Genomic DNA, 27,672 nt, shown 5'->3' with positions numbered 1-27,672 from the left:
GAAGAGGAAAGTTTCCTAACTCTGAATGAATGTAAACTCTGGCCAGTCTGTTATCTCGCATGGCAATTTGCAGAGCTCGTCATGGGTCCCCACCCTGCTGCAACCGTAGTCCTTTCATATCTACAGAGCCCACATGAAAATAACTGCATTTCATGAAGTTATAAAAGGGGCCTTTTTTGCTGTTAAAGCTCACCCTCATGAGTTTGGTATTAAACAGATTCTTCACCGTCGTCTCAGTGTATGTATGGTAGGGTACAGTTGGACTAGGAACTGTTGCTAGGGCGTAGGATCAATGGACACAAGCTAAACTTTGGTCCAATATTTCACCTTGCAGTCATCTAGCAGTGTGAAAACTCATGCATAAAACAGATTGCTGACCATTTTTTTTTCCTTTGGGGGTTCTACTTGCAAACAAGTAGGGTTCATAAAGATGCAGAATACATAAGCTAAGTACAGGCACAGGTTTTTCTTGAGCTTTCCTCATGGGTAAAAAGTGTTTGTTTTGCGTAGAGGCTCATTGATCTATATTTTAATCAAGTTAAAAAAATTCCATGCATACATGGGCTAATTGTGTGAGTATATAATTATGGCTTGGAGCGTCCATGCATGTGTGTGTGTGAGGTCTGTATTTGTGTGTGTGTGTGAGTTTGGTGTATGTTAAGTGCAAATATGAGTGCATGCATGGGTGTGTGTGTCTGTGTGGTGGGGTGGAACATGTATTAGATTGTCACTGATGAGGTTTTCCTTCACTACGCTTCATGTTTTCGTCTCGGGATCATGCTTGCCTTTTGACCCTTTGGGTGTTCTATAGCATGGTAAAGACCAGGGAAAACAAACACAACGCGACTGAGATTGTGTGGGAATTTTTTGTGGCATGCCATGCCGTGCAAGAGTATTGGTAATCTACGCAGAGCCTTCCAGACCACGGCAATTACTACTTCAAAGAAAAGAAAATATATGAAGGGCAGTGAATGGGGGGGAAAAAAAGAAAACGGGGAACAAAGTGTCCAATCATTGTCAGGGGAGAAATTAACGCTGAGAGATTATAATTGAGTTGTTCTACAGATGAGAAAAACGTTCAAACACTTCCATATAAACTTCAACAACAACCAGAAAAAAAGGACTTGGAACATTCTTCAGATGTTATCTGCTGGTGTTACACCTCAGCTAATTAAAGCTCACAATGCTCAATGCTGGATTGAAGTAATTAAAGCTCACAATGCTCAACGCTGGATTTGCGTCTGGGCTTCATGAAGGGACCCAAAGAAGTTCAGTGGGAACAACCAGAAGCCATAACTCCATGCCTTGGTTGCATGGGAATCAACTGAGTCCAAAATCAACCGTGCATAATCTGCGGTCTACACAGCCCATACCACTGGGAGTATGTCCCGGCCATTTCATGGGCTATGTCCTCTCTTTGTGCATGCATGCCTTGCATGCTGATTGATTGGCATTTTCTCATTATTTCTACATTGTCTAAGCTGTTGGAATTGTGTGGCAGTTGCACCAAGAAACCAAATAGGCATAGCTGGTAGTTTTGCCAAAATGACAACTAGGAATTCCTTCTCTGTTGCAAGCTAAAGAATGTTAGTTACCCCCTACACACTCTTTGATAAATCACCACCCACACACACACACACACCCTGCCCCCTCTGTCCTGTCACGAGGGGATCATACAGCAGCATGCATCAGGTTAAGTCAAAGGTGAAGGCCTAGAAAGAGATAATGTTGACATGGCGGCTCCTTTGAAACCATCTGGCAAAGAAAATCCATACCTCTTCTGGGAGTCTGGCATGAGACAAAGTGCCATTTCAGTAATAAAATAAAGAAAAAATAGTTGCAAAACTATTTGTGTGTACAGCACGCTTCAAAATTTTAATTGGTCAGAGTGAATCTCAACAAAATGTGATACTAAAGTGAATTTCCCACATTTGCTTCAAAGAATCAAAACGTGCCATCATTGCTACAGTTATTGCATAAGAGGTGCTACTGATAAGGCAGGAATTTGTAAATGTGAGTTGTAGTAGCAGGACAAGTTGGATCTGTTTAAAGGAGCCCTTCTTCCTGTTTAGGCTGAGTCTCTATCAACATCATCCATACAGGGAGAGATGGACAATCCCTATGGGGAGGAAGATGGCCTCAAGTGTTGAGAGAGAGATATGGGTGTTGCATGGAGCATGACCACAAGTCCACAAACTGATCATCATGGAAACACATGCACACGGATACACGCAAATACGCACACGCACACACACACACACACGCACACACACACACACACACACGCACACACAGACATGCACACGAGCGCACACACACACACACACGCAACTCCCAAGAGGAGATTAGATTGATGGATATAGACAAAGATCCTTGATTACTACTCCGCTTCAACCCTCTCTGATATAGCTCTTTCCTTCCTATTTTAAAAACGCATCAAAAATAAAACAAGAAAATCAGATTTGTAGGGCGTTAGTCCTGCCTCCCGCTGATTAATTCCATACCTTGTCCCCACAATTCTGATCCCAACAATGGGGGGGGTCAGCCAGGACACCGGGCGATACGATTGTTCTCCCCGGGCAGTCACACCTTGATGGGCTTTCCAGATGCCCGGTGAGGTAGCCATGCAGAGAGATGAATGGGTTTACGGCTTCATCGGTTTCCTCTATATTCCCGTAAAGGCCTGGACACACCTTTTGTTTGATCCCAGAGAACTGCGGATGACAGATGATGCCCTCTCTGCAGCTCTGAAATGGACTGACGTAGATGCTAGACCTAGTCTCAGTTATTGGTGGTGGAGTCTCTTCTGGGAGAAGCAGCCATCCCCCCACCACCCCATTTCAAGTACCCATGCACACACACACACACACACACTCACTCTCTCTCACATGCATGCACACACACACACACACACACACACACACACACACACACACACACACACACACACACACACACAAATCCATACCACACACACCACAACAGATATACACACACACACACACACACAGATCTATACCACGCATGCCACCACAGATACATAAAGAAACATGCGCGCACACACACACACACACCACCATTATGGATCCCGTGGGCCCCTGATCCCAATCTGGAACGCTGATTGAGATCCATATCCTGCTGTCCGTGGAGCCAGCGGCTTGGGCCTTTGATGAGGCCCTAAGTGCCACGTCTGCCCCAGGCTGGCTCCGTCTGCGTCCTCTCCTGCCCGACTTTGTCATTGCTGTCAATCGAAGAAGGCCGACTGTTTCCACAACGTCACCTTGATAAGAACCTGTGTAAAGTGTAAATAAGTGTGAGGAGATTGGATCAGTTTGTAGCTGTTTAAAGATGTAGTGCGTTTCCTCTTTCCGTGTCATGTCATTGGATTTCTCTTGAAATGTAATCTGTCTAAGACACTGATTGCAAATGTTTCTAGTCAGTATGTGCTATGCAATTAAAAATATGTATTTACCCCTCAATTACATGGAAATAGGTTTCATGTTTGAGGGATGTGGGTGCACAAGTATGGTAATTTTCCAATAATAGTGAAACAGTAATTGGTATTACTTGGCGATGTGACATCCTTAGATTGTCACCCCAAACATTATGACATTAGGTAAAGAAAATATGATTACATTACTATATGTATCTACTATTAGATTCTCCAGTTCTGTACAGTAATTGTGTAGATCACTTCTAACAGCAGAACTGAATTACTGTTAGAAATGTAAAATCCTGTGTCGTGTTTTGGATTAATTGTGCATGAATTAATTGTATAAATCAAGGGCACAGAGGAAAGGGTCATTCACACCAGGAAAGATAACTATAACTTTAACAAAGAAAGCGTCCACACACGATAAGGAAAGTCTCTCCTCGTGTTGATGGGTGTGATGGCTAAAATTTGATAGATTTTGATTGGTTGTTAGCTTTTTATTATTCTCAAAATCACTCAAAGTAATCCCCAACTGTATCATTCTTTAACAAGAAGAATGACACAAGAAAGACTTCCCAGAGTTCCCCAAGTGATATCACTCTCTCAACTCTATTCTCATGCTCCATCTCTGTCTCTCTCTCTGTCTCTCTCTCTCTCTCTCTCTCTCTCTCTCTCTCTCTCTCTCTCTCTCTCTCTCTCTCTCTCTCTCTCTCTCTCTCTCTCTCTCTCTCTCTCTCATATATATAGTGTTCCAGGATGTCCATGTGATGATCTTCATCGGTTTTGGCTTCCTGATGACCTTCCTGAAGCGCTATGGCTTCAGCAGCGTGGGCATCAACCTGCTCCTGGCCGCCTTCGGCCTTCAGTGGGGGCTGCTGCTGCAGAACTTCTGGCACATGGAGGACGGCAAGATCAAAGTGGGCATCGTCAAGTGAGTGAGACTCCAACATTAAACAAAACAGTTGACATGCAGGGCCCTAATTTAAATAATGGTCAAAGCACAAAATCTTAAGTCCAACTAAAGCCAATTTGATAACTAGGCAAAATCAATCTGCAAATCTAATGTCATGAGCAACAGCTTAACTGCAGATATTGATGAGTCAGTTCAATGTTCCCACGTGCCACATGACAGCTGTAGTTCATGCACAAGAACTTTGCTTGTTGCTCACCATTTAAATGAGGGCCCCTGGTCTTACTGTCATTTCTTAAGAGGGTCCAAGTAAATCCACTACTTAAGAGTTGAAACATAAATCACTGCTTAACAAAAATTAAATGAATTCAACAACGATTATAAATGTCCTCGTGCAGAAATAATTTGCTGTGAACGTATACGCTCAATGATGTTTTATTTGGATTCACAGTGAAATACAAACACCCAAGAGATCTTAGACTCAAACATCCACTTTGACAGACCGCTTGGTGGTTTGTTTGACTGTTTGCTTCCCCTGTCTAACATTGTCTCTGTCTTCCTCCTCTTCTACCATGTAGCATGATCAACGCTGACTTCAGCACGGCCACGGTGCTCATCTCCTTTGGAGCGGTCTTGGGAAAAACCAGCCCTGTGCAGCTTCTCATCATGACCCTGCTGGAGATTACCACCTTTGCCATCAATGAGCACATCGTTGTGGAAATCTTGAAAGTGAGTAATGGTTTCATTTCGTCTTTGTCTAGTATGTTGTTTGGTACAGTGGTTTATGTTTTACATGCTGTGGTGTTATATGTTGTGTGCATTGTTTTGGGTGTTTTGTTTAATTACCATGTTTTTCCAACAGTCATTAGACTTTAATGTTCTATTTACGTGCCATTTTTCTACTTTTTGCATGTAATTTATCCTCACCAACCCATTTCTTTCTTTCTTTCTTTCTTTCTTTCTTTCTTTCTTTCTTTCTTTCTTTCTTTCTTTCTTTCTTTCTTTCTTTCTTTCTTTCTTTCTTTCTTTCTTTCTTTCTTTCTTTCTTTCTTTCTTTCTTTCTTTCTTTCTTTCTTTCTTTCTTTCTTTCTTTCTTTCTTTCTTTCTTTCTTTCAGGCCTCTGATATTGGAGCATCTATGACCATCCATGCCTTTGGTGCCTACTTTGGCCTGGCTGCGGCCCGCATGCTGTACCGCCCTGCTCTGAGGAACGGCCACGAGAACGACGGCTCTGTGTACCACTCTGACATGTTCGCCATGATCGGTATGGCCGATGCTCGCTCACCCTTATGTCTGCCCTCTCCAGTGTGTAATGCCCTTAAAATAGTCAGTCATAGGTGTGGGGAGTGTTCGAACCCAAGCTGTCACAGGACATATGGGGACCCTTAATATTAAGCTATTTTTTACCACTAGATTTCCATCTTCATGATCCTCTTATACAGTACTGTATGTGTGCCAAATGAACAACAATCTTGTAATTTGTTTATCAATGCAATATTGCTACATATCCAACATCTAGCAGTTATACATGAACCGGACTACACAGTATTCTACTATTCCACAAGAGACAGCATTCTTTGAGAGCCCTTTGACTGAAAGTAATAACTGTACTCAAGTCAACACATGGACAATGATGCCCCCTAGTGGTCATTGAATTTAACACACTTGCATCAATTGAAACAGTTCCCATCATACATGTGGGAAAAACATTTCATCCAAACTTGTGAACTGAACCCCATGAATTTCATGTGTGAAGTATGCACCATGACCAGTTCAGGTTGAGATCACCGGCCTCTAAACCCCCTCCACCAACTCCTCCTTTTGTTGTTATTATTATTAATAGATAGATAGATAGATAGATAGATAGATAGATAGATAGATAGATAGATAGATAGATACTTTATCTATTATTATTATTATCACCATGAGCTCTATTTTGGTCAGGTGGGTAACCAAGAGTATGACAGCATGTATGATCCAGCCAGCTAATTCATGGTGATGAATTGTTTGATCCTCTCAGGTACGGTCTACCTGTGGATGTTCTGGCCCAGTTTCAACTCTGCCATTGCTGAGCCTGGCTTCCCCCAACTCGTGGCCATCACCAACACTTACTTCTCCCTGGCTGCATGTGCTCTCTCGGCCTACGCCACCTCCAGCCTGGTGGAGCATAATGGAAAACTCGACATGGTGAGCCTCCCATCTCAATACCATCAGCAAATAACGGCTTACACAAAACCTATTTTCAAAAGTGCCCTTGATTTCTTGATTTCTGCATTTCCACAGGGAATTTCTTCAACTGTCCTAATTTGTGTGTGAATGCACATTTACAGTAAAAAAGGGGGGCATTCTGATCATGTTTAAACTATCAATGTAGTTTTAAAAATAAAACTCTGCAGAAAAGTTTAAGGACATTCTACACTTTTGATTACCTGTAGTTTGACTGACCTTTTTTTTTGTCTTTTGTCCAGGTGCACATTCAGAATGCCACCCTTGCTGGAGGTGTTGCTGTGGGAACTTGTGCCAATATGACCATTGGCCCATTCGGTGCCATGGTGATCGGCCTTCTGGCTGGCATCATCTCCACGCTTGGCTTCAAGTTCCTCACTGTAAGTCACAAATAGACCCCCAAGAAGTATTGCTGTTAGTGTGGCAAAACCCCAGTGCATCTCTTCAAAATATAACTGAGAACCGAGACCACTTTTCAGACATATACTGTACACACACATGTAGTCCAGTTACTATATGAAACACACCTCCCTTTCATTGTGTAGATGATTGCTGCTGACCAGTGCAGTGCATCACTCTATTTCCCTCAATTTACAAACATCACAAACACCTATAGGCAAATATCATACTGTATGCTCATTCACATTCAGGGGAGCTAGACATTGCTAGGCTATATTATAGTAGCAACAAGATGCCTTGCAACAGAACGCGTGCTGTCTGGTGGAATCCTCATTTTTATGATGTAATTTCCCTTCCAGCCCATTCTGGCATCAAGCCTGGGCATCCAGGACACCTGCGGCGTCCACAACCTGCACGGCATGCCTGGCATCCTTGGCGGCCTGGCTGGAATCGTGGCAGCGGCTCTTGGCAAGCTTCAAGGGTGAGACCTCATGATAAGATACTTCAGACTGAGATCCTAGACATTTACATTTAGCTGATGCTTTTCTCCAAAGTGACTTACAAGGTACAATAAAGGTATAAGGTAGTCAAATAACGACATTAAAAATACTTTCAAAGAGGCACGCTTTGTAAGCATAACTAATGAAATTATGAATATCAGCATATCATTGTTGCCTAAAGTCAGTGTGTAAAGGTTTAATTGTGTGTACATCATGTATGTTTTATAGTCATAATTCATTTTTTATTTGTAAGAACATTGCATAAGTCTGGGCCTTTCAATCAAAAATACAACCTAATTTATCAAGTTACAATTACACCACAATATGTTTAATATAAGCAATAGCAACACTGCAAAGTAGAGTATTCACCGACTACAACAGTATCGTACTGTACCTCCGCAATTTGATTATGAATTGCTTTGCCATGATCCTCCAGATAAGAAGATATTAGAACACATTATGTGGTTTCTGTGTGAATGTTACCCTGTAGGGCTATCACAGCATTGCCAGTCTATTCCTTGCCAGCCAAGTGCAGTATTGTAATGGGTCTCAAGTTCATACACCTCAGACGATAAGCATGCCATAAAACCCATGTTTCGACTTCAATGAGACCTTCGAGAGATATCACTGATTAAGTGATCACTTTGGGAATGCAGCTCCACAACTCCAGTTCAAGTATTTGTTGAAGTTTATGTTAATGGTATTTGACACACGGTTTTGTCCAAAGCGACTTACAGTACGTGTATTTGTCTCTTATACATTTTATATTTAAATGCATTTATTCTAATTCAATCTGTATGTTTTTCTGTCATCAGTGGGGATCCCACCAAGCAGGCTGCAGGCCTGGCCTCCTCTCTGGGATTCGCCCTGGTTGGTGGAGCCATCACAGGTGGGTGGGAGATCACCTCACATTCCTCCTCATGATACCAACTCAAAGCCTCTTCATCACTGTGAATTATTGTTTATTTATTATTGTATATTTATTACTGTAGGCTACTCAGTGCTTTGCTGTGCAATGCCATGCGGTCCGTCAATATTTAAACAGGTTACAGATGCAAGCAAGTGTATGATGTTGATGGTTATTGTCAAGAACTTTTGTACAATACTACATGTACAACATGTATGGACATATAATATTCTTGATTAAATTTAATATTAATGAAAAACGAGAGACACATAGTGTAATAGTATTAACAAATGATATTTAATTCTAAAATAATCTTTATCCCCTCATATCAGGCCTTATAATGAAGCTTCCATTCTGGAGTCAGCCTCCAGACCAGAATTGCTTTGATGACTCCATCTACTGGGAGGTAGGTGTATTGCCATGAGTGTTGACGAATGTTACGATATCTTGTACTGTAACATTAATGAAAAGTAGCATGGTGTATTACAGACATCACATTTGATTTCTGTTCTGCCAGTGCTAGTTATTTATACTTTTAAAATGTGTTAGCGACCACGTGGTTGATGCAGCCATTTGGTGCCAGAACATTCGCAACACACAACAATAGTTAAATACAGTGCATGGCAATGAGCAGGGGGTACAGCAATCACAGCTAATCACATCTATATTTATATCATTTGACATGTCCGTGTTGGCAGATGTTTGACTACTTATTTCCTCATTAAATAAAATCAAATAAATCATATGCTATACCCAACATTCCTTATGAATATATATTAAAAAACATTACACACAAGAGTTCACGTCTCTGCGAGAACACAGCCCCGTAATCAGCTTTGTGATTGGGGACTGTTGATGTAAATTGGCCTAAGGCTAACTCTGGTACAAGATATCAAATTACATTTATTTTTTAAATTGTACATGGTCCCTTACTACTACTACTACTACTACTACTACTACTACTACTACTACTGATAATAATAAATGGTGATTTCTCGACAGGTTCCTGAGGAGGAGGATGACAACGAGGAAAGTCTGGCCCACGGAGATCATTCCAAAAATAAGACAGAACCTTAGGGTCGAGTACAGATATCACACACTTCATGGTTGTGAGTTAGGCATGATGGTCACCAGGTGGATTTAGAGCAGTTCCTGACTGAAGCAATAGAAGTTCTGAGTGTTTTGACAGGCATGTTTTGAGCAAGGCTTTTCATTTTTAGATTCAAATTGTATAGTCATGCACTGGCATGATTCAAACCAAAAAGCACCATTTTTCATTATGTCAACATGAACTCATCCTTAGTGAACGCGCGCACACACACACACACACACACACACACACACACACACACACACACACACACACACACACACCAACCAAAGTTTTTTGGCTGGGTGAACATACTTCAGAAAATGCACCTAGTGTGTGTTATCAATGAGATATTCTAAAGAGGTCTTACAGTGATTTGCATTTAGTTTTTTGTTTACCCCACACCTTAGTAATTATAACAGTAAGCAGAGGGTCTATGAACATTATAACAATAACAGGAACATTCTGTGTGAAAACATTCCACGATACAGAATGCTATTAAAGCAGGAATATGTATGGCTGTGATTGGTGATGGCACCAGTAAAGCTGATGATTAATTGTGCACATTAAACTGTCAACACCAACTCCCATACAGTACATGTACACAACCACAAATATATCAGAGCAATCATGGATTTATTTGTTCCTTTGCAATAAGCTTTTTTTACATTCTTAGTAAAGGTTCTTGACCTGACTGCTCTGGACACAACTTTTAGGAGCTTTCCTATGGAGAGAGGCAGAGACACTCTGACGGGGTTACTTTAGGGTTGTCACCTGTGCTTTTACTGAGAATGTACGATGGATAAATAACTCAGGATAGAGTGAGGCAGAGGTTTGCTGGTCTTTAGTCCAGCAGCCGTCCTCTATCACACTAACATCACGCTCGCCTCTGGTCTTCACAGGCAAGCACAGCCTGGTTCAAACAATAAATATTCTTATGTTGTGATATTTTGGAACAACTGTCTTCATTGTTACTTGCATTTAAATGAAACAAAATAGAAGTAATATGTACTTTCTCTTTACTCATAATATGCATGAAAGTATACTTTATAAGTATATTAGTGTGATCGATATACATCCTCATATATTCCATGCACTATAAAGCCATTAGTCCAAATTACTTCTGTTTAAACATACCTTCAACATTTTACACAAAGTTGTTTATGCAATTGTTCTAAAGTAGCACAGTGTAGTCATATTTATTTATTTTACCAGGTCAGGCATTCACACTGGAGCCCATAGAGCCTTGTTGATATCCGGCCTCAGGCTTCTAACCTCGGATAGAGACAGACTGCACGATGGGCTAGGATAGATTCACACAGCTATTAGGTGTACCTGTTCACACTCTCAATTTTTTGTTTTCCTTAGTTTATTTGACTTAAATCTTTTTTTGTTGTAAATATACAGCATGTATGTGTATACATAACGATATAGTCTGCTTCTAGTTCTCCCAGCATCTCCTTCTGACTAGTGGTACCAAGGCTTTCTGTTGTTTCATCAGTGGAGCGATGTCAAGACTGCACACTTACAACTTACTCTGTACAAGTATAAGAGCTATAGCCTAAATGCCCCAGCGGAGAACAGGGACAAACTGACCAGACTACAGATAGGTTAGATCCTAGGTATTTAGATTAGTAGATGCTACAATAAATGCTAACATAGAGGATGTGTGTCTTAGAGCTAAAGTGTAGTGCACCAGTAAGGTTTCAACTTTATTTTTCAAAGGCTTAGCCATACATGTTTATGTTCAAATGAGATTTGATCACACTTTCTATGTATCACACTTTGTATGAATGTATTGAATACTGTCATTTATAAACTTGCTTTTATACAATAACTAAATGCCTATGTGTCTTTACTGTATCCAACATAAAATGCTAGTAAAGGGTGAATTTGAATAAACATAATTGTGTCACTTCAACCTAAAAAATAAAACGGTCAAACACACATTATTAATAGTGTCTGCATTACAGAAGCAGAAAATAGCTTTAATAATGCATGCTTGCTTTATACAACCCATTCAATGGCTTGCAATGAATAGCAAGCAACCAGAGGCATGTTGGCTCCATCTACTGTCCAGACGGAGGAAATACCCAGACACAGGAAATACAACTCTTCAATTGCTCATCAACCCACCTCAGGGACTTCAGAACCATTAAGATATGCTGATTTTCTGAACAGAGTGTCCATTTGCACCCAAGTAATAGCAATTGCCAAAACAGTGAGGCTCTCTGCACCCATTGAATAAAAATATAACAACAAACACAAGTGTGCATGTGCAAGTCTAACAACCACAAATCAGTCAATCAGGGAAATGGTAGAATAGGCTAATGGTAGGGTAACCTAAATTAAACACAAAATCACAGAGTCCAGGGGTGTTATTTGACTAATGTAAAGTGAAACTAATACATGCAGTTATTTTGCTAAAGCGTGCGCTCATTTTACTGAAATGTGTACTCATTTTACTAAGGTAGGAAACAAGCTACAACTTAAAGCAGCACTCAAGAAAATTTGCTCTCGGCGTCCTCCTACAGTTGAGAAGCACAATCCTAAATGAACTAAATATCCGGCAGTGTTCCTACCCGAACAGCAACTTCCTATGGCTGTTTTACAAGCAATAAGGCCTGCTCAGAGTGCATCAGAAGTGCCGTTCGCCTTAGGTGAAATACTCTTTAGGTGGCCCTTATTATTCACAAAATTGAACCGTAAGAGCTAAACGGCTTAACATTATGTGCAGCAGGCTGTCAGGTTGAGTACATAGGGATTGGGAACATTTTCAAAAAGGCGGCTACAGTCTGTCTCTTTGAATATATCAAAATCACTTTGTTATTTGTATTTTATCAATGTTTGGCTTCTGACTTACTGATCAAGGGGAGCATCTAATGTGTGAATAGTCTAACTTTCCAGCTTTATCAAACTGTCTGTTGTGCTTCCCAAGCAAATCATTTAATTAAAATGAGAGCACAATTTTGTAAAATGAGCACATGAATTCGTAAATGAACACACAATTTAATAAAAATTAGAACATGATTTACTAAAATGGGCACATAATTTAGTAAAATTAGCACGATTTACCAAAATGAGCGCACATTCTCTTGATATACAAACAAATCTTGCTATGACACCTCCCGTACAAAATATAGCCTACCCTTATGTTTTTTTGTTTTTGTTATGTTGGTCACACAGTGGTTCCACATTATATTTTCCTCCTGATGCCCTGGTTCTGATGTTTTAATTTATATGTAGGCCTATCAATTTATATTACTATTTTGTAATTTGTATTTTATTGAGATGATGAAAATGCCTTCAGTGTTGTGCATTTTCAAAATACTGTAAAATACTTTCTGTGAAACACTGTGATGACATCTATCTAACTATCTATAAAGCTCAAAATCTCTGTCTCTATCTTTTTGTGGCACCCTTGCATGGTCAAGCCCCTCGATCTGCTTCAGTAGGGCGCTTTGCTGGACTGGTTAACAGGCCCCACAGGCGTCGCCTGAATGCAACACTGTTTGAGAAGTTAGTTGTGCTTAAAGGCATCAACTGATGAGACACGACTAGATAAGGTTACACACTCCTTTGCTCACATACGGACAGCACAAGGACTTCACAAGCTTAGATCGCAACACTTGAGTTTGCTATTTTCCTTTCTTTTTTCTGTTTTACAGTTTTTTCTAGACTTTAAATTTGTCTATATTCTCTGACCTGTGAAATATTTCAGTGCTATGGTGACTTGACAAGATAATTTCCTAAATCAAACAAGGACATTTCCAACCTCTTGGAATTTCCAACCAACTTAAATAATAAATGATTGATAATGTCATAATTATTGGCTTCTAAGTGGATAAGTGATTGGATGGTATTATAATGTGAATTTTTATTTTTAGGCCTACTTTTTTTTGGTATTTACATTGATAGAGGCACAGACCAGTTTCAGGTATACAAAATTATTCAACTGTGATAAAACTCACCATATGTGTGGTAGTGATGGTGTTAAATAACTTAAAAGGTTAAAATGCTACCTAATTTAAATGTCTAAATAAATCATCCATTTGGATAGCCTGACGAGCCAGACCCACATAAAGATTCGAGGGGCGGGATAAATGGTTGTCTTTCAAATTCCATCGTATTCCGATAACACTACAACTCATGAGCCCCATGTGTTTTGTACGACGGAGTATTAGGGCCACACATGAAAAAAAATATTTTTGCCATGGCGAGATTAAACTCGACATGTTGACTTTAAAGTCGACATGTCGACATTAAACTCGACATTTCGAGAATAAAGTTGAAATGTCATGTCAACTTTAATCTCGACGTGTCGACTTTAAAGTCGCCATGTCGACATTAAACTCGACATTTCGAAAAATAAAGTTGAAATATCATATCTAGGCCTACTTTAATCTCGACATGTCGACTTCAACATGCCGACATTAAACTCGAAATACAGTTTAAACATAGCCTACAGTTTAAGCTGTGTAGCCTACACTAACAGTGTTGGGCAAGTTCAAAATCATAATGTATTATGCATTACTTATTGCTGTCATTTCAAGTAATTTGTTACATTATAATATGTCTCTGAATTGTAAGGCATTACACTACTATTGCATTACTTTTAAGTTACTTAAAAGTCACTAAGTTACTTACAACAGTAGAATGCAATAGGCGCAGTGCTCATGATGCAACACTAACACACAATATATGTGACATGAATAATAGGCCTACTTCAAATAGGTGTTATTTCAGATAGATTTCTAGATTGCAGATAGATTCAGATAGATTGTGTCTTGTCTGCTACTCATTGCCGTCATCGTGAAGCGCATATCTCGCGGTTATGGAAATACCATGCACTATGTCATCATTTATATAGGTAGAATAATACATGTTTCCAATTATATAATGTTTCTATAAAACAAAATGTTATTTCACTCTGTTTTTACGTGGGTAAGGCCACCGCACATCCAAAAAAACTGCCCTTCATGATCCAGCCCGTCACTCTCCATATGGTTAACATGGCAAAACTATTTTTTCTAAAAATGCTTTTCCATGTCTCACCTACATACAATATAGTAAGCTATAAACATGGATATGTGTGCATTTACTTAGAATACATGGGGTTGCCTGGTCGGGAGGACATGTTCATTCGTCCCTCTATAGACATTCAGCAATAGCTGGCTGTTTTGCATCCATTACAAACATTCAAAGTGAAAGTCTGGGATTGGGGAGAGCACTTATGCCTAGTCTAGTGCATAAGCATGAAGTCGAACCTTTAGATGAAAAACACTCTTTAATAATAGGCCTACAGTAAATAAATAAACCGCTAATGAAGTTTACTTTTGACCATCGCATTTATCCCTGTTACTCCCTGATAAAAGGACGTAGGCCTAACAGGAATTTGGCTGAGCAATGGAGGTTAATATGTTCTTTTGTCCACATGATGTAGGCCAATGTATCGCTGTTGCACTCGAAAAAAACTGGAATGTTTCATTCGTCCTCCTTTTTAATCGTCCCGGTTAGGCTACCTACTTTGGATCGGTCGGAGTTTAATGTCGACATGGCGACTTTAAAGTCAACTTGTCGAGTTTAATCTCGTCATGGCAAAAATATCCTGTGGCCCTAATACTCCGTCGTAGGTTTTGCCACCTGCGGAGCTAGTTGATCAAACTTTTGGCAACTTAAAACAAGCTTAACTATGCGCTGTTCGCCAACAGCAGCATTCATCTTTGTTTTCAAGTAGCAGGAAATTCACACGGAACCGTCGCAACTCTGCTCTCTCTTGCTTTCAGTGTTTTTTCCAGGTAGTGTACAAGTGAAGGGATAGACAAAAAAAAGTAAGTAAGCAAAGTAAGCGCAAGTATTTTGTAGAATTGTGAAAATACAAAAATACAGTATTTTATTTTGATTCATTTTTGGCTGCTGTATTTTGTAGCTTATTTGGATACATTTTTAAGGTGGTTAAAAACATCACACATTCAAACAAAACACTGCTGAGACACACGTCAATAAAGGTTACATTACTAATTTAACCTTTGCAGCAGGTAACCTGTCATCACAATCACCAAGGGGAGTCATATTGTTGACAAACTCATATGATATCAGTTGATATGATAAGTGCAGCAACACATTACATCATGTAGAGTGAGGGTTTGTTTGCCAACACCTTTAATTGCCAGGAGTCCTTGGGGATATCAGGGGTACCAGTAGAGCTCATCCCCAATTACAGGTGTGAAACATGTCAAACGTCTGCTAAAGCTAATTACCTACAACCCTAGGAAAGCATTCATGGGTCAAGATTCATCTTTATGTTTTTATGGGCATAATGGCCTACACTGTAAAAAAGGAAAAACCAGGGCTGTCCAATTTATCCATATTGCATTACAATTACATGAAACTAGTTTTGAATGGAACATTATTGTGTTCAAATAGTAATTCCATTCAAGCAATCCATTTTTCTAATTGAATCACATAGAGTATGCATAAAAGGAGAAGAGGGTTTGTCACAGTTACTAAACCACAAAACATGTTAAACAAGCTCATGTTTTTCCTTCAAACACATTGTTATTACGTTGAACTGGCATATTTTGCCACAGCAATGAATTTTTCAACAGAATTCTGTAAGATCAAGTGCCTAAGTACTGTACCAATGAGGCAAATTAACACATGGGATGCCTTAGTGCAGTGTTTTTCAAAGTGTGGTCCGGGGACCACTGCTTGTCCGCAAGCTATCCCAAGTGGTCCGCGAGCAGACGTGGTAAAATATAATATAGATGAGTTGTTTGCAATATTGAACCAACTTGTAAATCTAAACAGTTCTGCAAAGACAATAAGCAAGGTGGTTCAGTGAGTAGGCATAGTGTTATTATACTGTTGAAGTAGGTCTACTCTTTTTTTTAGCTAGGTGGTTCGTGAGGTTTTTTTAATTGGTTAAGTGGTCCTTGGTCTGAAAAAGTTTGAGAAACACTGCCTTAGTTAGTGTCACCAATTTTCATTTATGTTTACATGAGCCTGCAAGAACACTGAGATAATCATGCAGCTAACAGTGTTGGCAAAAGTTTTCACATGGGTTTTCTTAAAGAGGGTTATGCTTAGAGACCAGTAGAGTTTGGAGCTGAGTTGTATCTTGTGCTTTGAGATTTTTGGGGGGTTGGGTTGATGATGATGCTGAGGATAATGATGTGGCTGATGATGAGGAGGAGGATACATGTTTTTGATGAACATAGCAAGCTGTTATATTTTATTCCTTTCTATATAATCAATCAATTAGGCCTGATCAACAGAGAGCCTGCCGAGCTCGAAAGACCATTTCTTTACCTGGGTCATGCTTTTCATAATACTAGTAATATTATCTGACTTGTGTCTGAGTAGCACCTCTCCACGGTTTGCTCCTCTTTAACCACAACCATCTTGAGGCCTTTTCTTCTGCCTCTTTGCAGTGTCTGATGGCCTTCCTTTTGTAGGCACCTATGATGTCTAGGAGATGGTATGCCCTCAATGGGCGGCACCATGTCCTCCACCTCGTCTGCCAGGTCAGCATACCTGGCTTGCTTCCTCTCTATCACCTCTTCCATCCGGTCCTGCCAGAGGACTGTGAGCTCCAGAATGACCTGTCTTGCTGTTATTGACTGGAGCATTATGTCTGCCCTTTGGTGCGGTCTGGGCTTCTCTCCTGCCTCAACAAAGGGCATGGTCTGTCTAGCTGGTTTCTGGGCAGCAGCTGAGAATGTGCTCCAGGGTCCCAACCCCAGAACACAAGGACCAAGGAGGAGTCACTGCTTTACCCCTGGTTGGACGGAGTTGGAGGCACAAATGCTGATATCATAACATATAATCAGTAGCTTAATACTTTTTATTATTGTTTTGTGATGATCATGATTATCTTATTGGTAGATTATGAGAACAGTTTCCTTTATAATGATATTAGTACAAAATGATAATACACACACTGAAAGGTTACGTTAAATATTAGGAACCAGGGAGAGAGGAATCATCCATTGGGCTCATATGGGCTTTAAAGAACATCTTTTCATCCAGTGACTCTGTGACCCTGCAAGACGAAACCAGAGTGCTCACATGAACGACCATAAACTAAGCTTTCCAATGATATGTATATCGAGGGTATTGCAAAAAGTATCGCTAAGATCCAAAGCATGGTTCTTCCGTCACAATACGCCAATTGTCACGCTAATGTGTTGAATCTTCACCTAAATAAAGTCAGGGTTTACCAGTCAAAATATATGTTTTTTTCCGTTAAATTTGTGCACAATATGAAAGTGTAGACTGTATACTGTCGAATTATGCGAAAACGTTAAATTCAACATTTTAACCTGTATGTTTATCGTGGATTTTCTCAAAATAGCACTGTGCGCAAAGCGACTGGTTTTGTTTTGCCTTGTCTTCACCAAAAATTCATAAATAACAAATTGGTATAATGTTTTTAAACAAGCTGCATTTGTGAGTATTTGCCTTAACCATAGCAGATTTATAAAATATTAATGAAGCATCAAGAAACAATAAAGGTGTACCGTCACACCGGTGTGACAAGAATGTTAGAAAATTAACATTCTAGAATATCTGGGTTCATTGAATTCAACATAGAATTTTAGAACCTTGAATTGCTGTATTTTATGTTAGAATGTTCAAAAACTCAGACCTTTAAGGGTTAAAAGAGGCCAGTGAGTAGATGTACATGCATATGGCCATGGTCCCTTTCTTCACAGGTCTAACATGACTTCTCTGATCCTCTCTCTCTACCCAGACTAATCATCAGCAGGGAAAAAGAGTAGGTCCGTCGGGATCAGTACCTTTCTGACACCCTTAATAATGATAATTTAAGAAAGGCCAAAAGAGATTTGTTTTCACACTCAGGAATACACACAAACACATCTGCTGAACATGGCTGCATGCACAGGTGATGCAATTTTCAAATGCATTTGTATGTGTGAAGAATAATTAACAGACTAGCGCCTTGATGAAGGCCACTGAGATGAATCAGATCAAAACATGATGCAATTATTAGAGTTATGTATGCTCACACACACACACACACACACACTTTTTGTATTGGTTTTATTTAGGGCCTTGAAATATTATAAAAATATTATAAAAAGACATTATAGAATTCATCTGATATACAGTAGAAATTCAAAATTAATGGATCATTTTGCAGTTATATCTAGAATCATCTTCCATTCCATGTAAATCTAATCCAAGTTTAACTGTGAAAATGTATCTTTCCTAAAACCTGCTGAAGATCAGAGAGAAAGTCAACGACGGAGGTTACTGACATAAACATGTCATAAACATGTTACATACTGTAATGCTACATACAATAAAGACTACCTTGTTATAAATAAGTCATGGTGGTCAGTGTTCAGGGATACTGCTGAATCATGTGACCATTATCATTATGCAGGACAGATCATAACCATGATCTAATCATGAACTATGTATGAGTCCAATTGATACAAAATACCAAATGTGTTGCAAGCTTAAATGTACATTTCATTCCATCAAAATTACGTTAGGGGAAGCCATGGCCCGTAAGTTAGCACTCCGGACCTGTAACCGGAGGGCCGCTGTTGTAGCAGGCAGCTCACTGCGCCGGGATTAGTGTGTGCTTCACCTCACTGTGTGTTCACTGTGTGCCGAGTGTGTTTCACTAATTCACGGACTGGGATAAATGCAGAGACCAAATTTCCCTCACGGGATCAAAAGAGTGTATATACAGTACTTATACTACTTATACGTTTCATATACTTAAAATGACGTCAAAGTGAATTTCCATTTGTCTCTCTAATTGAGGATAATTTTGATCCTCTAAATGTCAGTTTTATTTAGCTATAATAAACTTGTATGACCACGTTAAAACAATACATATTTGTTGTTGATGAAGTTTAAAAAGCTCATACACTGTTAAAATATGTTCCTGTTCAACTGAAATGCCTTCCTGTTTCACTGAAATGCTCTCACACAAACTTTTCAGAATATATCCTCTCACATATGTAACCTGCGTTGTGTTGAACCTGCGTGATTCAGCCCTGCACACGCCCGGACTCGAACCCGCGAACAGCAGCACCTCGGATCGGGAGGCGAGCGCGCTAACAATTGAGCCAATAGCCCGATGTTTTAACTTCCAATGGAATAGGCATTTTTGTGTCTAGACCAGGTCTTGTGAAGCCGTGTGCAAAAGTAGATCAAAATAAAATGAAAAATGAGTCATTTAGACCATTATTTGCTAAGGCATGCTCATGCGTTTTGTAAAATGCCCAATGGAAACTCCCCATAGGACTTTTGGCCAAAATGCATACTGACAATAAAAGCCTTACTGTGTGGTTTCTGGACTATTTGGATTGTTTGTCAGAGGTTCTGATGGAATGACTACACTATGGAATAATTTTAAAAGAATTACAGAAATGTCTTTGCATTTTCTTTGTTGGTTCAATGGGTGTGGATAAGATGGATTATACATCTGCACAACAAATATTGGATAAAACAATGCATAGTAATAAAAAATCCATAAAAATATGGATTCCTGTGACTATTTCAATACCCAATTTGCTGCATCTATCTTATTGATAAGGATACACACTGCAGCTAGAAGGTAGGGAAGCACCGGGGAGGAGGGCAATTTTATACAATTTAATTGAGACATAGTAAGATTAATCTGACAATGTAAAGCACTATACAGATTGTACATGAAAAAGGTTGTCATATATGGATTCCCAAGTGTCCAAGCTTTCAAATGGTGTATAACATTACTATGCTACATAGCAATATGGTGCAATTGATTTATAATGTTGGGGGAGAGGGTGGTGGGTGTGTTGTGGAGGGCACACTGTTTCATAACAAGTGTTATCCTGCAGCCTAGGTTACTTACAGATTGTGGCATTGTGCTAGTTAGTTTGTTTAACCAACCAATAAAGTTGTGTTGTGTGAATAGTGTTCACACTACATGTTAAACTGTAGCCTACCCTATAGGCACAGGCTACTTCAGATCAGGTCACTGAACGTTTCTTAAAGACATGTCAATCAACACTGGTTTTGTCTCTGAGCAAGATCAGTATAGCAAAGATCAGTAAGGTTTTGCACCTACATCATAATGTCATGTGACCGTTTGTTTACAACTAGAGTGGTAGGCAAGAATGGTAGGCAAGGCACTGCAGAGAGTGGTAGGCAAGCCTACAACAGTCGGGTTGCATAGGCTACACATAGTTACAAATAGCTTCAAAATTGAAATATTAATATCAAATATTGACCGGGATGCCGACCACTTGTGTAGGCCCTAACAGTTGGTTTTACAATAAGAAGCAAAAGGCGATTTAACGACCGTTTAGCCTACCTATCCTTGGGTTGTGGAGGATGATCGTTAGCAGCTGTGAAGTCTTTTATTCTCAAGATAGCCTAATGGTGTAGCCTACTGTCTACGAAGACGTAGGCTAAAATACAACTATCTACAGTCATCCTAAAATGAATTGCCAGAGATAGGCTATGAAGGGGAAAAGTGCAGCATTTTAAACATGGCAAGATTATTTTTACCGAACAGTTTGTTCTAATTTGTCTCGTGAAATTGCGTGCTTGAGGACATCAATCACCTATCTTCTGTCCTTCTATTTCAAGTTATCATGAGTGTCATTTGATTATATAATCACAACAAATGCTAATAAATGAAAACAGAATAGGCTTATGTGCTATAGGCTAACGTTACAGGTCACTTAGGCTAACTCCCGTATGTCAAAATAAACTGATTTGATCCTAATTGTTTAGCGATCACACACAACTTAACACAGCAACCCCAAACACCACTGTTGAACCTAGGCTACTGCTTCAGTCATGTAAGATTTTGTGTCAGCTTTCAGAAGGAAGACATGTTCCTTTCTGGTCAAATTTCACAGCTTCTAAGAAAGTCTATCGTCTTCGTGTAAACCGAGTTTTGAACAGAGAAAAAAAGTTAGGCTACCATTAGGCTACATGCAGGTTCTCCCATAACGTTATTGATACAGATCAATGCACCAAATCAGGGCGATTTTAGCGAAACAACGTTCCTGTGACAGGCTATCAAATATTGAACAACGTTTCATGTTTATAACGTTTCATCGGGATAATGTTTCATCACCTTTATTGATGCCTGAAATGTTGACATTGCTGAAATACAGAGATGTAGCCTACTGAGAGGCAGCTGCAGACAACGATGTTCAATGGGTTCAACGTGTCCCTTGCCTACCAGCTGGATGTAAACAAGCTATAGAACCTAGAATACCTCACATGAAAAACGTTAATAGCAAACGCTAATGTGAATAATTAAAGAGTTAAATGTGAATAATTAAAGAGTTAAACGTTTTGCACAGACCAGTTTAGGAGACATTTAACTCTTTTGAATCATATTCATATTAGCCTTTGCTAAAGTACAAATACTTCGTTACTGTACTTAAGTACATTTTCCACGTATTTGTACTTTACATAGGCTAAGTAAAATGTATAGTGCATACTTTTGACTTTTACTTCGTTGCATTTTACAGCAATTATCTGTACTTTTACTCAGCTACATTTCTACAACACCATCGTTCCTTTTTACCATACATTTTATGATCAGTTTTTTTTTCTCTCTGACAAACACGTTTGTTTTACCAGGGGGCGGGGTTGCAACCAAAGATTCTGGAGCGCTACGTGCATTCTTAGAAACATAAGCTTTTAGTCTAGACCAGGCAAAGCGTGAGCTTGTAGCCATCTGCATTCGGTAGGCTATATTCACCAGACCCATGGCTACACTGTACATGCAACTGTGTTCTGTGCCTTTCTCTGTCTGTTATCTGCAGCGTTAGGGCCTCCTCTCCGATGAGATTGCTATCCAGCGGATCAGCCGGTTACAGTCTATGCCCATGGTTCTGTCACCGCGCCTGATCATTTGCGGCACAAATGAATGGTAGCCTAGACTATTAATGAACCGGTGGCTGGAAAAAACGTAACATTTTCCAGATTAGGAAATATTGCTTAATTGTGTGTGATCAAATAAAGATGCATAGCCTACAATTGGGGGGTAGTAATGTGGCTCATTCAATGTCTATCGTCTGCGCCAAGTGAAACTGAACCTAATCATAAAGACACCTTTCTCAGCAACTTTTCTGTTCAATCAGCATAATTGGCATTACGATCCACCCGACGTTTCCCTTGTCTACCCGTTAAACTTCAGGCTCGTGTTTTGCTGAATGATATTACTCAGCAGATCACCCTAGTAACCAGAATTACAGTCTTGTAGGTCAGAATGTAAACTGGGCCACAGATGGCAAGCACAATTGCATTAGCTTAAAACTATCTAGTTGAGTATAACCTAAAACTAGCTTAATTAAAATGCCACAGCCCATACTGATTTTTCCTTTTAGATAGATATTAAGAGAATAGCCTAAATCATTATGCAAATACTTTTACTTTTAATACTTAAAGGACATTTAAAAGCAGGTACTTTTTACTTTTACTTAAGTAGGGTTGTCATTGTGGTACTTTTACTTTTACTAAAGTAAATATTTCTCTGTGTATTTGTACTTTTACTTAAGTAGGCTACTGAGTTTCAGTAGGCTACTTCCTCCACCACTGTCGCTAACTTTAACAACATAAAAACAAAACCACCAATGCTACGTTGCTACACTAATCTCAACGTCTTTTGCTAACAGAAGCTGAAAGTTTCAACTAGCCCACCTGTGACATCTCTAGGCACCTCTCCTCGCCGTGCTCACATTCCAGCTGACATTTCAGACGCATCTAGGCCTATCTGCGCTCACAAAAGGAGGCTATACCTGCGCGAGCGTTCTGTTCACGTTGCCTCTGCAGCAACAAGCTTCCACTGATGTTTAGTAAACGCACATAGTCTAACATTCGTTGCTGACATTTTTAATGGCGCTCTGGCAACACCAAGATGTGTTTGCGTCTAAACTCAGCTCACGTTGACCCCCCCTAAATATTTTCTCATTGGTTCTGCACAAACCACGTAAGTCAGTCATTTTGGATTCAAAACGGCGAATTTCGCCGAAAGGTGAGGGGTTTGCATGCCTGATCTCAGTAGGCCCTGCGTGCCTTTCGCTATTGCGTTGAGCCTTGTTTTCTCAAATTGATTTTATTTTGGTTATCGTTTTTGAACAGAACATATGTTATAGCCAGGGGCGCAGGAGATATTTTGAAAGTGAGGGGGCCTGTGAACACAAACCCATAGTGAGATCAGATTTCCAGATATATTGGATTGCCACCTCTGGCCCACTTTCGACCATCATATTTTAAACTTGCCAGAATATTAAGATAATACCATTGATTGTTTTCAAACAATTGTTTTCACTACTTGGGCCAATGGTAGAATACTTGTCACTTGGGCTAATGGTAGAAAAAAGCAACATGGGATGTTGATATTTTATGAAGCCATGAATGAATCATCATGCCTATGATCCAAACATAGACTACATGATCAAATAGCCTAGTTAGGCCTACTTAAATTGTCTGGTATAAACCAAATCAACTCTCCACTGTGTGTTTGCAGTTAATATTTATGCAACGTTAGAACTTAACAAGTGTTGGCTTAACAAGTTACCAGTCCAGAACACACAGAAAATTGCAACAGAAAGTTGCCTTTATAATCAACTATTTGTTCCAAAGGCATTTAAACAAAGAATTTATAAAATTGAAAAAAAAAAAATACATAAGAAGTAAAATAAAATACTGTTACTGTAGTGACTGTATCACATTATCCCAAGCTTCAAAGAGCTCCCCACGTCTGTGACAGGCAGACGTGACACCGCTAAATTCTCAGCTTGTTTATACCCCACACTGAACGCATAAGAACGCTAGGCCCATCACTCTGGGGTGTGGTAGCCTACTCTCTGGGATTTATGCACCAAGGTAACGCTGAAGTATCCAATTTGTGTCTTGAAATTATGTTTGAAATAAATGTCTTAGAACAAAAACGTTGATAGACTTGTATGTTAATAGTTAGGCTAGTGAAAACGAGTTGATAAGTAGGCTAGTTGAGTTTGTTATCATAAACATAACAGCTAACGTAATGTTGAGCAGGAGGAGTTGAGCACTAGGCTACCATAAATCCTCAAATTATGCTCGGGATTGATTCTATTTTAAGCAGGACAAATAAAGGCAGGTTCCCATATACAAGACGGGGTAACAATTGCCTACCATACCAACAATTGCCATCAGTCCACTAGAACAGGGGTCCCCAACCTTTTATGTACCATGGACCGGTTTGATTCCTATTTTTTTTTCACGGACCCGGGGGGGGGGGGTTCCATGTTCCATATGTGTTGTGCATGCATTACTTGAAAAGAACTAGCTCCAGTTATGTATGAACAGTGAAGGTAACGATCTCTTGTCTCTTGTGAAAAACGTGAACTTGAAGAAGTGAAAATTGAACAATATGAACTATGAATATTGAACAACTTGAAGCTAAAGTGTGAACATGCTTAACAAAATGTGGGAACAAAACATGGGAACTAAACGTGCATTACGAAAATAATCAGTGTGAGCCCTGCTTGTTTCCCCGCAACAAGAATTCCATCTGGGGGTGATGGAAGACAGTGACACCCTCAGTGTGTTTGAAATGTCCAGTCGATTGCGCAATTTGGTCTTAGTTGCAGTCATTGCCGAAAACCCGGCCTCGCATCGATACGTGGTGGGAAACGTTTTCATCGCGATCTCGGGATATTCTGCTTTGGTTTTGATCCGCCAGAGAGGTTTCCTTATACACACTCTTAAGACCACCGTCATTTGCAATTTCGATCAACTGCTCTTCCTCCTGCGCTGACAAGTTAGGACTATTCGGGATATTGACAAATGGGTTGCGGACCCACTCATTGGTTTGCCATGGATCTTTGGAGGATGGGAAGTAACGCTCAAACTCATTTGAAAGCGCAACGTTAAAGGTGATCGCGCACCAGCTGCGAGAGAAAGGGCCCTGCCTCAGTCTCTCCCAAAACCCCCACTACTGTTTGGAACATATCAAATACACCCCGGTCCACTCGTCGTCACTCGGACAGACAGACGTAAGAAAATAGACCTTGCAAAATGCAAACATGCGTGCAATCAAACAACTGCATATAGACCTATGCCATGTAAAAACGTGACATTATTGCGAATTAAATTTAGTTTAGTTCGCATGCATTTTTTTTAAAACTCATGTCGTAGGCTACGGCCCGGTTAGGAATGTCCTGCGGCCCGGTGGTTGGGGACCGCTGCACTAGAAGACATTGTTCGATTTAAGTCAATGAAATAACCTCTTCTTAATATTTTATTATATGTTGTATTGTATTGTATTATGTTGGTTGGATTAATAGCCTACGGTTGGCAAAGAAAAGTCGTTTTCCTACCATGGGTCTCCAACACACGTTCTCAAGCTCATTCTCTTGCCGCCCCTTTCGAGCTAATTGCCAGAGGCTGAAGCCTACTACATTTAAACACAATTGTTGCGACTCAAGGCATTCCAGCCTACGGATTTAATTTAAAAAAAAATACTAAATCATGCATAATTAAACAATAACTCAATTTAGGCTACTTGGCTACGCAAAAAGGTTTCCATTACAGCACAACCCCTATTCAATGAAGGGCTGCCTTGTCTCGCAATAAACAGCAGTGGAAATCCCGATACTTTTTCAACTGCATGAAACTTAACAGTGAAATATCTTCCAGATTTCAGTGCCCATCAGTCCCAACATTTAGCAATATAATCAAACACGCCAAAAGTACATTAAATCCCAAACCAAACCGAAAATGCTTTTGATAGCCTACGGGTATGCATGCCGCTCCAAACGAAATGCATGTCTAAAGCCTGCCTCGAATACCAGCCTGTCTCAAATAAAGATGATGATAAATGATTGATGCTAAAGATTTATGCTAAGCAAGTAGCCTGGATTATTTTATGATTGTTAGTAGACAAACTGGCTTCAGATATCCAACAGAGTGAATATGAGATTGTGCAGACTTACAGTACTGTAGATGGCTGTGGTTAGTGATGTGATGCTGTTAATAGGGAGTTTTATAGTTAGCGCAAATCCTATATGTTATTATTTATTTAGCGTACCTATAAGGCTTTTTTTCCTTATCAAAAGTGAGGGGGGCGACGGCTGTCTCTTCAGCACTGTGTGAGACATATCCCCCACGTCCCCCGTGCCTCCTGCGCCCCTGGTTATAGTCTACATGTGTAAATCAAGGTAACTAAGTTACTGTATCTTTTATGACTCAGCTAAGTTGGCTATAGGTCACTGAAATAACACTGACTTGGCATAAAGCTTGTTCACTTTATTGGTTTATGTTAATTTTTTGTAAATTACAAAGTAGGTTCTGGTGTAATAAACTACTTTTGCAAAAAAAAAGTAACTTGCTACATTTCGTCTTGAGGAAGCATTGTGTAGTTAAGCTTCATGAAGCGCACAAACTGCAAATGTATTAAGCTAGCTATGGGGTTAAATTTGTTTCAATAATATTTGTAAATATGCAGAGGGTGATTAACAAGTATTTCTTGATTTGCATGCATGTTTTGATATCCACAAACAAAAAAAATCCCATTTGTAACTTGTATATTGATTTTAACAAATATAGATGTGTATTTGTAAATAATATGGGAGAGAAATTTGAAAATTAGAAGAACACAAGAAGAGATATTGGCACACTGTGTCTAAAGCTCCCAGTTTAATGGTGGATGGTGATACACAACGTTTTGACCACTCAGGTCTTCGTCAGGTGTTGAAAATTGCCTTTGGATTTTTTTTATTTGTGGATATCAAAACATGCATGCAAATCAAGAAATATTTGTGGACCATCGCTTCTAGGCCTACTGGATTACAAAATCTTTGTACAGGTAAATTACGTGGCCTTTGACACAAAGAATGTCTCAAAAATATGTAACTGTGGAAAGCGAGGAATGCGTGTGCTGGTACCCACAAATGTGGAATCAAATTTCACAAAGGCATTTTTCAGTTTTAAAAATGGCATATTATTTACAAATACACATTTATATTTGTAAAATCAATATCGAAGTTACACATGGAATTTTTTTGTTTGCGGATATCAAAACACGCATGCAAATCAAGAAATACTTGTGGATCACCCTTGAAACAAATTTAACCCCATAGTTAGCTAACTAGCTAACACTAGCTTAAAAAGCTATACAAGTGGTTGGCAGTAGCTAGGGCAATACATCTATGCAACTAGATGTACCGCAGAGCG

General features: G+C 39.6%; 1 protein-coding gene across 2 annotated transcripts in view; it reads left to right on the top strand.

The window, feature by feature from the left end:
• The window catches only part of rhag (Rh associated glycoprotein), a 42,019-nt gene extending 30,717 nt beyond the window's left edge, over window positions 1-11,302 (top strand). The window contains exons 2-10 of one of the 2 annotated variants that reach the window (XM_048250167.1): window positions 4,181-4,364; window positions 4,922-5,072; window positions 5,460-5,607; window positions 6,364-6,530; window positions 6,812-6,949; window positions 7,328-7,449; window positions 8,284-8,357; window positions 8,708-8,781; window positions 9,378-11,302. In XM_048250167.1, the coding sequence (XP_048106124.1) occupies window positions 4,181-4,364; window positions 4,922-5,072; window positions 5,460-5,607; window positions 6,364-6,530; window positions 6,812-6,949; window positions 7,328-7,449; window positions 8,284-8,357; window positions 8,708-8,781; window positions 9,378-9,452 (1,133 nt within the window). In that variant the 3' untranslated portion in view covers window positions 9,453-11,302. The remainder of the gene's footprint in view (window positions 1-4,180; window positions 4,365-4,921; window positions 5,073-5,459; window positions 5,608-6,363; window positions 6,531-6,811; window positions 6,950-7,327; window positions 7,450-8,283; window positions 8,358-8,707; window positions 8,782-9,377) is intronic. The other variant, XM_048250166.1, reaches the window with a different exon arrangement.
• Window positions 11,303-27,672: the final 16,370 nt, after the last annotated feature.

This window comes from Alosa alosa, chromosome 8 (genome assembly GCF_017589495.1).
Source record: "Alosa alosa isolate M-15738 ecotype Scorff River chromosome 8, AALO_Geno_1.1, whole genome shotgun sequence".
Lineage (NCBI taxonomy): Eukaryota > Metazoa > Chordata > Actinopteri > Clupeiformes > Clupeidae > Alosa > Alosa alosa.
This window is presented reverse-complemented; position numbering and strand designations above follow the sequence as displayed.